This window comes from Myxocyprinus asiaticus, chromosome 14, assembly GCF_019703515.2.
Source record: "Myxocyprinus asiaticus isolate MX2 ecotype Aquarium Trade chromosome 14, UBuf_Myxa_2, whole genome shotgun sequence".
NCBI classification, from domain to species: domain Eukaryota; kingdom Metazoa; phylum Chordata; class Actinopteri; order Cypriniformes; family Catostomidae; genus Myxocyprinus; species Myxocyprinus asiaticus.
The window spans coordinates 5,670,109-5,681,063 of NC_059357.1; the positions used below are offsets into that span (position 1 = coordinate 5,670,109).

General features: G+C 37.2%; 1 protein-coding gene across 2 annotated transcripts in view; it reads right to left on the bottom strand.

The window, feature by feature from the left end:
- Positions 1-7,987, bottom strand: part of LOC127451702 (Na(+)/H(+) exchange regulatory cofactor NHE-RF2) — a 50,069-nt gene extending 42,082 nt beyond the window's left edge. Inside the window, exons 1-3 of one of the 2 annotated variants that reach the window (XM_051716589.1) lie at positions 7,668-7,987; positions 7,142-7,579; positions 2,915-3,157 (exon numbers count right to left, since the gene is read on the bottom strand). In XM_051716589.1, coding sequence (XP_051572549.1) covers positions 2,915-3,157; positions 7,142-7,348 — 450 coding nt within the window. In that variant the 5' untranslated portion in view covers positions 7,349-7,579; positions 7,668-7,987. Of the gene's footprint in view, positions 1-2,914; positions 3,158-7,141 lie in introns of both variants that reach the window. The other variant, XM_051716588.1, reaches the window with a different exon arrangement.
- Positions 7,988-10,955: the final 2,968 nt, after the last annotated feature.

Here is a 10,955-nt window from a genome sequence, read left to right on the forward strand (position 1 = left end):
GAGATCAACAAAACTGTTAACGTTTCTTCTATTTTTAGGTTATTTTAAGGTTATTGGTTGTTCTCTTGTTTAACATTTATTTGTTATGTCTTAAACAGGTGACGGCAAATTTTAATTTGTTGGCATGCAAAGCTTAAATAACTACAGAACTTTGTCGTCTCTTTCTCAATCTTTTACACCTTCTTCTTTCAAAGTTTTGTCTTTGATTTCATTTGTCTTGGGGTTTGATTGGCAAAAAGGCAAAAGAATTCCACGACTCAAAATCTGTGAGTAAAATCAAGTGCTTCAACAGCAAGGGTACAGTTTTGCAGATGTGCACACAGTATTACTCCATGATTAACTTTTCTCCGTTCAGTTCAACACTTACACAACATTTCTTTATGGTTTGACCAACAATTTTACTCTCATAGTAGTGGTACACAATATTGCACACATAATGCTTACACCGTTAGCGCACTTGTTCCTTCTCTTACACTATATCTTTCTCACTGGACAACATCTTGTTGAAATAGCACTGGATTATGCAAACCCACTGGAAAGAGCGCTCTAAGTGGAAACAGATGTAGAATGTATGCATTAAGTGAAGGGGAAAATAAAACTAACAGGATCTTCTGATTTAAAAACAAATTACTTACCTGAACCAATACTGTTGGGCTTATGAAGATCATTAAATAGCAATGTAATATCAAAACCTTCAACATGTCCTTGTGATGTTTTCATGCACACATGTCTGCAGTTAATGTATCCTAAAGTCACCAGAATGTTTAAACAACAAATGTATAAGTGTTATAGTTTAATCATAGTTTTATATTTTAAACGGTTATTAACAGTGCTGCACGTTTGTCCTATAGACTTTCAATTATAGACTTTTCATCCACTGATTATCAAAATCCAGAAATCTGTTCATCTGAATGAATAAGCCATAGGATTAACTGAGCTGAGAAACAAAACTCTAATGCATACAGACCAGCACACTCACTGAAACGCAATGATAGCATTGCATCTTGGATCCCGATAATATCTGAGGTACAAAGTCATTAACCTCCATTATGTTTGTTTTTTTAACTCCAGCGTCAGTAAATTAATTAATTAAATTGTGTGTGGTCTAAAGATTTCTGAAAGTGTATGACCACATTTCTTAGACAACAAGTTCTCTCTGAGACACAATCGAGATCACTAAGAGATAACCTCATAAAACAGAATGAGGATCTGTGAGAATTGAATTCATATCCAACTTTGTGACATCACTAAAACCAGCTGTTCAAGACAAATCCAGATGACAATGAACCTATTTCATGTCTTTATGTCATGAAATCTTTATCTATTCTTAAAGGAATTTTTTTCACCCAAAAATTAAAATTCTCTCATCATTTACTCACCCTCATGCCATTCCAGATGTGTATGACTTTCTTTCTTCTGCAAAACACAAAGCTTTTTAGAAGAATATCTCAGCTCCGTACATCCTTTCAATGCAAGTGAATGGTGACTAGACCTTTAAAGCTCCAAAAAGTAATCCATACAACACCAGTGGTTTAATCCATGTCTTCAGAAGATATATGATAGGTGTGGGTGAGAAACAGATTGATATTTAAGTGTTTTTTTTTTTACTATAAATCTCCACTTTCACTTTCTTTCACAATCTAAAAGTGAAAGTGAAAGTGGAAATTTATAGTAAAAAAGGATGTAAATATGTATCTGTTTCTAACTCAAAGTGATTGCATCACTTCTTAAGACATATATTAAACTAATGGAGTCTTATGGATTACATTTTTGCTGCCTTATGTGATTTGTGGTGCTTCAAAGTTCTAGTCACCATTCAGTGCTGAGATACTCTTCTAAAAATCTTAATTTGTGTTCTGCAGAAGAAAGAAAGTCATACACATCTGGGATGGCATGAGGGTGACTAAATGATGAGAGAATTTTCATTTTTTGGTGAACTATCCCTTTAAGGTGGTTATTCTCAATTGGTGGATAATGACCCAAATATGGGTAACAGGTCTGCTGTAATAGGTTCACCAAGGGAGGTTGTTGTTAACGTCAAAAGATGTGCATCTAATCAAACTCAGTGGTACTTCCCAGTGACCCAGTGGTCACTTGATAAGCTAGGCAAAACAAATTAGGCAGGTAATATTAAATATGAATTACAATATGTTATTTTCAAGATGTTTTTGTATGATAAACAATTCTGGTACTTGGTTGGGTTGCAATTTGATTGTCCGATGTTAAATCTAGTTCTTGAAGTAAAATTATGTGAGAAACACTATTTTTGGGGAAGGGGTGAACAAATCCATTTTGGGCAACCATAACCCAGGGTATTCAGAAATGAATTGGCTTTTTCCTGTTAAGACATTTGCATATATAAGAATGTATATCCACAGGTAAAAGCACCTTCTTCCTTTACTAAACAGTGTTAAGCCTAATTTATATAAATGGAAGACACTATTTTCTCCTGAATAAGTGAATGCATAGGTGAACAAAACCTGCGTTTACGTATATTACGTGTGGCGTCATTTTAAATTACTTCATGAAGTTGAGCATCATATAAAAGTGTACTTTTACACAACCTCGGAGAGTCACGCATCAAAGTTTTTCGACTTTAAATTTTAAGATAGTAACCTAGCTAACTAGCTACAAGCTCATCAGCTGGCATGCATAATTTTTAAACAAAGAATCGCATACAAACCACACCTGCAATTCGTTTTGACCAATCATCAACACTCTTTGGCTGAAAATATCACCAAATGAACAATTTAGCAAAACGAAAATGTAAAATTGTAAATGAGCCTTTAGGTAGAACTGCAGTTTTGTTCTGCAGTAATGCTGAATGTCAAATACTTTATAAAACACCATTTCCAAGATCCCTAAAAAGTTAGACTATAAGAATAAGGTTTCACGTAGGACTGGATCCACTAACCTTCTTCGGAGCTCGTGATGGGGGTTTCCTGATGGGTTTGGATATCTCTATTCGTTTGGAAACGGATCCATTGCCCTGTTTGCTGCTGGAGGGTGAAGGGGAAGGGGTCTTGGCTAAAGGGGTCCCTCTGATGGCCATTTCCTCCGTACAGGTTAGACGCAGGCTGCGGAAGTATTCGTCTGTTTCCCGGTCAACCACCAGCAGTCTGGTCTCATGTTCCACAGCTTTGATTCGTTGCACAACCTGAGTGGATATGAAAGCAAAAACAGGCAACTAAGTTGATGCTTATCGTAAGAGGACTAGATGGCATTTTGATTCAGATGCAACTCTTTTTGTTATACAGTGCCCATAGAAAATCATCGGACCCCTTTGGAATAGTAAACATTTTTGGTCTTAAAGCCTGAAATCAAACCCATAAAACAAATTCCACCTTTATTCACAATTGTATTTTCTTACAACATTCAAGTAACAAAAAAAGGCAACTGTTTCTTAATGTATATAAGATGAAAAACTAGAATAACAGGATTTTAAAAGTGATCATACCCCTGGATTTAATATTTCATAGAGCTACCTTTTGCTTTAATGACAGTCTTCAGTCTGTATGGATTTGTCTCTATTGGCTTCGTGCATGTAGATTGTGAAACATTTGCCTTTTCTTTCTTGTAGAATAGTTCGAGTTCAGTCAAATTGTGGGGTGAGTGGCGATGGACTGCTCTCTAAGTCCATCCACAGGTTTTCTACTGGATTTAGTTTAGGGCTCTGACTTGGCCACTCAAGGACTTTGACCTTCCTATCCTTAAGCCACTGCGTTGTTTTTTTGGCGGTGTGTTTAGGGTCATTGCTGAAAGGTGTTGTCAAGAAGAGGGCCACAGATTTTCCTCAAGAATTTGGGTGTACATGGCAGCATCCATTCTTCCTTCAATCTTGACCAATTGCCCAAAACCCACTGAAGAGAAACACCCCACAGTAGGTATGGTATGTTCTGGGTGGTGTGCGGTGTTTGGTTTTCTCCAAATATAGTGCTTGGAATTCAGTCCAAAAAGTTACATTTTTGTCTTATCTGACCATAAAACCTCTTGCCACATGGCACCAGAATCCTCCATGGTCAGATGAGACAAAAACATTTTTGTGGGGGTGTTTCTATAATTTCAGTTTATGTAGAGATAATTGTCGCTTTTCTTAACACTAAACCAAATGCAAGCATAGCTGCTCATAATATGCACTACATATATAGCACAGTACAGTCTACTACAACTCTGATGTATTTTACATACACTGATGAGCCAAAACATTATGACCACCTGCCTAATATGCTGTTGGTCCTCCACGTCCCACCAAAACAGCACCAACCCACCGAGGCATGGATTCTACAAGACCCCTGAAGGTGTCCTGTGGTATCTGGCACCGAGACATTAGCAGCAGATCCTTCAAGTCCTCTAAGCTGCGAGATGGAGCTGCCATGGATCGGACTTGTTGGTCCAGCACATCCCACAGATGCTCAATTGGATTGAGATCTGGGGAATTTGGAGCCCAGGGCAACACCTTGAACTCTTCATCATGTTCCTCAAACCATTTCCGAACAATGTGTGCAGTGTGGCAGGATGCATTATCCTCCTGAAAGAGGCCACTGCTATCAGGGAATTCCATTGCCATGAAGGGGTGTACCTGGTCTGCAACGATGTTTAGGTAGGTGGCACGTGTCAAATTGAGGTCCACATGAATGGCCGGACTCCCTGCACCGTCTTGTCGTCTTCCCATAGTGCATCCTGGTGCCATCACTTCCCCAGGTAAACGGCGCACACGTACACGGCCGTCCACGTAATGTAAAAGAAAATGGGACTCATCGGACCAGCGACCTTCTTCTACTGCTCCAAGGTCCAGTTCCGATACTCGCGTGCCATTTGTAGGCCCTTTCGATGGTGGACAGGAGTCATCATGGGCACTCTGACCGGTGTGCGGCTATGCAGCGCCATATGCAGCAGAGTGTGATGCACTGTGTGTTGTAACACATTCTTCCAATAACTATCATTAAAAATTGTGACTTGTGCCACAGTGACCTTCTGTTGGTTCGGACCTGATGGGATAGCCTTCACTGCCATGACATGTGGCCTTTTCAGGAGATGATCAGCGTTATTCGCTTCACCTGTGAGTGGTCTTAATGTTTTGGCTCATCAGTGTATGTTTGGTCTTCTGACAAAATTCAGGAACTTTTAGTATTTAAGTGGTGTTATTTAGTCCTGCTGTGACAGCACACATGCCAAAATCCCAAAACTTCCACATCAGAGTTGGCTCTGAAAACAAAGATCTAATAATATTCTCATGCTGTAATGATGTTCAACCAAAGGCAGTACTGAGACAACTTCTGTCAAACCTGCAAGCCTCCATCAGTGTCACTAAATGTCTTTAATTTTCTAAAGAATGCAAAGAATTGGTTTGTGCATTCCAAAGTACGCTTTTCAATTAATTCACTGTTTCCACAAACTCAAAAGTTTCAATATGCAAGTCTCTTTATTTTTCCACAGCCAAACTACATTGTAACCCCTAATAAATGGACAGCAAATGTTTTAGACCTTTGCAGTCATAATTAGTGTGCCGAGACACTACTTACTACTACTTATGAGTTTCTTACCTAAATAACAAATTAAAAGATGAAAACCGATTGAAATGATTCTGTAAAATAGAATTAACTGTCTGTAACACAATATATTAAACTTCATTAACAAACATTATATGTTAATAAAATGCTATATCAGTTGTTGCCTTACATTCAGTTCAAATATACTGTAAAATATATGAATCAAAGTATAATGACATTTCTAATAAACTTATATCTGCCAAGCATTACCTAATGTCAGTGTTTGCCATTGTTGCTTATGACATTTAAATCACACTGCATATTACAGGGTTATTACACTAGTACTGAATTGTGAATTATTTACAATGTAATGTAGGAAGATCTTATTTAAAGGGATAGTTCACTCAAAAATGAAAATTCTCTCATCATTTACTCACCCTCATGCCATCCCAGACTTTCTATCTTCTGCAGAACACAATCGAAGATTTTTAGAAGAATATTTAAGCTCTGTAGGTCCATACAATGCAAGTGAATGGTGGCCAGAACTTTGAAGGTCCAAAAAGCACATAAAGGCAGCATAAAAGTAATCCATACGACTCTAGTGGTTAAATCCATGTTTTCAGAAGCTATATAATAGGTGTTGGTGAGAAACAGATCAAAGTCTTTTTTACTATAAATCTCCACTTTCACTTTCACATTCTTCTTTTGTTTTTGGCAATTTGCATTATTCGTGCGTATCGTTAAAAAGGACTGAACTATTGATCTGTTTCTCACCCACACCCATCACATCGCTTCTGAAGATATGGATTTAACAACCGGAGTCTTGCGGAATAATTTTATGCTGAATTTATGTGCTTTTTGGACCTTCAAAGTTCTGGCCTTGTACTTGCATTGTATGGACCTACAGACCTGAAATATTCTTCTAAAAATCTTAATTTGTGTTCAGCAGAAGAAAGAAAGTCATACGCATCTGGGATGGCATGAGGGTGAGTAAATGATGAGAGAATTTAAATTTTTGGATGAACTATCCCTTTAATACTTAGAGGATTCTTATTTGATCCCATTAGATCAGTTCCAATTTATGATAGAAGTTCAATTAAGAACACTAAACACATTAATTAGCCTAGAAATATCAAATCAAAAGATTATTCAATGCATGCATAGCAATAAAATACCCATTATTAAACATGTTCCCCAAAATATAAGTGTTAAGAAGTGCCTTTAAATGTCACAGAAGCATATAACAGGGCAATGGCATATTAATCCCAATGTCAAAGTAAAAAGTGAGTACGTATAGTATGTATTTACACACTTATTAGTATAGAAATTTGTGTAAAACTTCACCATCAGGTTGTATTCCTTAACATCAATGAGCATGAGTTAATGAACAACACTTTTACAGCATTTATAAATCTTGGTAAATGTTAATTCACACAAAACGAATCTTTTTTACATTAAAAGGTGTATGTTAACATTGGTTCATGCATTATAAACATATATCATCAATAAATTGAATATGTATATAAATTAACATTAACCATTATTAATAAATGCTTTAAAAACATGTAATTAAGATGTAATAAGTTGTCAACATGCAATGTGTGCAAAATGTGCACTGTAAAGTGATAGTATATCTCAGGTGTGTGGTGTACCTGATGGTGCGTCTCTCTCTCCACGTTCTCGCCGTTCACCTCCACCACGCGGTCACCCGCGCGCAGTCCCGACGCTTCGGCCGGGGACGCGCGCTCCACTTTCCGAATGTACTGGCCGCTCTTTCCTTTCTCTCCGTGCAGATGAAACCCGTATCCATTCTCCCCTTTCTTCATTACACACAACCGAGGCTTTAAATCGTTCGCCATTGTATTTCCCTTATTTTGCGTTCACATCCAAACTTATAATAGAATCCGAATGTTATTTCAGCGCAAAAATAAAAACTTACGAAAAATGCATCAGTTGCAAATGTTTACGAACGAGCATCGCTGTTCTCACGCATGATAATCCGCAGCGTGTTTGCGATAATGTATTTTAAGTATGCATGCAATTATCCAAATGCATGCGCGTGCCACAGTTAGTCTCACAAAATAACAGATCTGGAACAACAAAGCAAAATAATATGGAGCTAGATTAGTGTCCAAATGCGTTTGCAAGACAAACGTTTCTGCAGTGTGAATGAACTACCTGTAAATGTTCAGAGATGTATCCAAAACTCCTCTGTGAGCCATTCTGCCCACGAAAAGAGAAAAAGCAACTGGTGCTGCTGCTGTCCAGCCCACAGCTGACTGAGAGAAAGTGCGAGCTGTGGAATAAGACCGCCCATTAACCGCAACAATAGAAACGCGTAGAGAAAAGTTGCGAATGGGAGCATTTGTAGCAATGTAAAGAATGAATGCATTGCTTATATGACATATTAAACATAAAAGTTAACTTGCAGACAGCACCATGTCAATAGCTGAACAGAGAAGAGAGCTGTACAGAAGAGAGTGAGAGAACGTATTTGATCTTAACACTACAGTCTCATGTGCAACTTCGCACAAAATATAAATAAATGATGTGAATTTGAGAACATTGCAGGTCACAACCCACCTATCGAGCAAACACGCACATTGAGGACAACAGCAGACTGAGAGTGCTGCCCTCTAGTCGCGGTAAAGGGAACTGGAGTATTGGCTTTAGTCAGCAGCAGGTCACATGACCAATAGGAAGAGTATTTGGAATAGCATAGTAGCATTCCACTTGTAATATTTCTCCAGTATGCAACATGTAGTATAGTAGTAAGGTTTTTAGTAAGCAGGTTTTAAGCATGCAATGTTATGAATCTGTTTAGTATGCAATGCCATGAAATCTATCTATCTAAATCTATCTTTGAATCGGTATATGAATCTATCTATCCATTAATCTATATATCTCAATCTATGAATCCATCTATGAATCTATTTATCCAGCCTGATCTCACATCAAATTCGGAGTGTGCCGATTTTTCTTTAGCTGAAATCGGTATACGTTGACCGAATTTGAAAACACTGCCCCCAGAGGCTAAAGCGGTAAGTGTTTCAGAGCATATAAACAAGTGTGACATCCATTTCTATCCAGGAGAGGTTACCAGAAGCCATTTGTAAAAATAATTGTTTTCAGCTGAACAGGGTGTAAAACAGTGAAGAGAAATGCTTATTTTATTTAATTTACCCCTCCAACCAAAACCCAAATCTAACCCTAACCATTAGTAGAGACAAAATGCAACGTTAGGGATAAAAATGCAACCTCCTTATCATGCTCGTGATTGTTTAAACAAACATAATTTCCACCTTGTTTGAATGGGGATTGAACTGTGGTCTCCCATGCAACTGATGCAATGCGCTAACGGTCGTGCCATGAGGGAAAATAATTATTATTGAGCCGTTCCAAATATGCCCGTTGGGAAATAGGGCATGTCAGTGAGTTGGCATACTGTTGCCGATCTTGGGTACCGGAACGTTCAGAAACAGCATGCCGACTTCCAGTGTGATCATGTTGCTTTATCTGAATCTATATATCTCAATCTATGAATCAATCTAAATCTACCCATCTTTCTTTGAATCCATCTATGAATCTATTTATCTGAATCTATAAATCAATCTAAATCTGTCCGTCTATCTTTGAATCCATCTATGAATCTATTTATCTGACTCTATAAATCAATCTAAATCTATCCATCTGTGAATCTATCTGAATCTACCCATCCATCTATGAATCTATTTATCTGAATCTATGAATCAATCTAAATCTGTCCGTCTATCTTTGAATCCATCTATGAATCCATATATCCGAATCTATGAATCAATCTAAATCTACCCATCTATCTTTGAATCCATCTATGAATCTATTTATCTGACTCTATAAATCAATCTAAATCTATCCATCTATGAATCTATCTGAATCTACCCATCCATCTATGAATCTATTTATCTGAATCTATGAATCAATCTAAATCTGTCCGTCTATCTTTGAATCCATCTATGAATCCATATATCTGAAACTATGAATCAATCTAAATCTATCCGTCTATCTTTAAATCCATCTATGAATCCATATATCCGAATCTATGAATCAATCTAAATCTATCCGTCTATCTTTGAATCCATCTATGAATCTATTTATCTGAATCTATGAATCAATCTTTGAATCTATTTATCTGAATCTATGAATCAGTCTAAATCTATCTGTCTATTTTTTTGGGGGGGGGATTTTTCTGCTTTTTCTCCCAATTTGGAACGCCCAATTCCCAATGTGCTTTTAAGTCCTCGTGGTCGCGTAGTGATTCGCCTCAGTCCGGGTGGCGGAGGACGAATCCCAGTTGCCTCCGCGTCTGAGACAGTCAACCCGTGCATCTTATCACGTGGCTTGTTGAGCGCGTTGCCACGGAGACATAGCGCGTGTGGAGGCTTCACGCCATCCACCGCAGCAACCACGCTCAATTCACCATGCGCCCCACCGAGAACAAACCACATTATAGCGACCACGAGGAGTTTACCCCATGTGACTCTACCCTCCCTAGCAACCGGGCCAATTTGGTTGCTTACGAGACCTGGCTGGAGTCACTCAGCACGCCCTGGGATTCGAACTAGCAAACTCCAGGGGTGGTAGCCAGCGTATTTATCTGTCTATCTTTGAATCTATTTATCTGAATCTATGAATCAATTTAAATCTATCCATCTATCTTTGAATCCATCTATGAATCTATTTATCTGACTCTATGAATCAATCTAAATCTATCCGTCTATCTTTGAATCCATCTATGAATCTATTTATCTCATCTATGAATCAATCTATAGATTAATCTACAAATCTGTTTATCTGAATATATCCATCCGTCTACGAATCTATTTATCTGAATCTATGAATCAATCTAAATCTATCCATCTTTGAATCTATCCTTCTATCCATGAATCTATTTATATCGATCCATCTATGAATCTGTTTATCTGTATCTATATATCTGAATTTATGAATGAATCTAAATCTATGAATCTACCTGAATCTATCTATACATCCATGAATATGTCTATCTGAATCTATCGATCCATCTATGAATTGAGCTGAATCTATGAATCTATTTGAATTTATCCACATATCTATGATTCCATCCATCTATGAATAAATCGATATATGAATATATGAATTTGTCTGATAAAATAAATGGAAAGTCTAGCCATGATTTTTATCTCATTACATTGGACTGCCAAAAGAATAGGCTATTTGTATATAAAAGTTTAATTAAAAAGCAAATAATTATTTCTCATATGATAACTGAATGCCTCAATGAAGTGAACATGTAATGTACAGAAGTCATGTATACATTAGAATGCTACAATATAACATTCTAAAGTTCACTAAATCATTACATAATGCCTGCTATCTTTTAAAAGTAGTATGGTATGCAACAAATGTATACTGCACAGAATAGTACACTACATTATATATATATATATA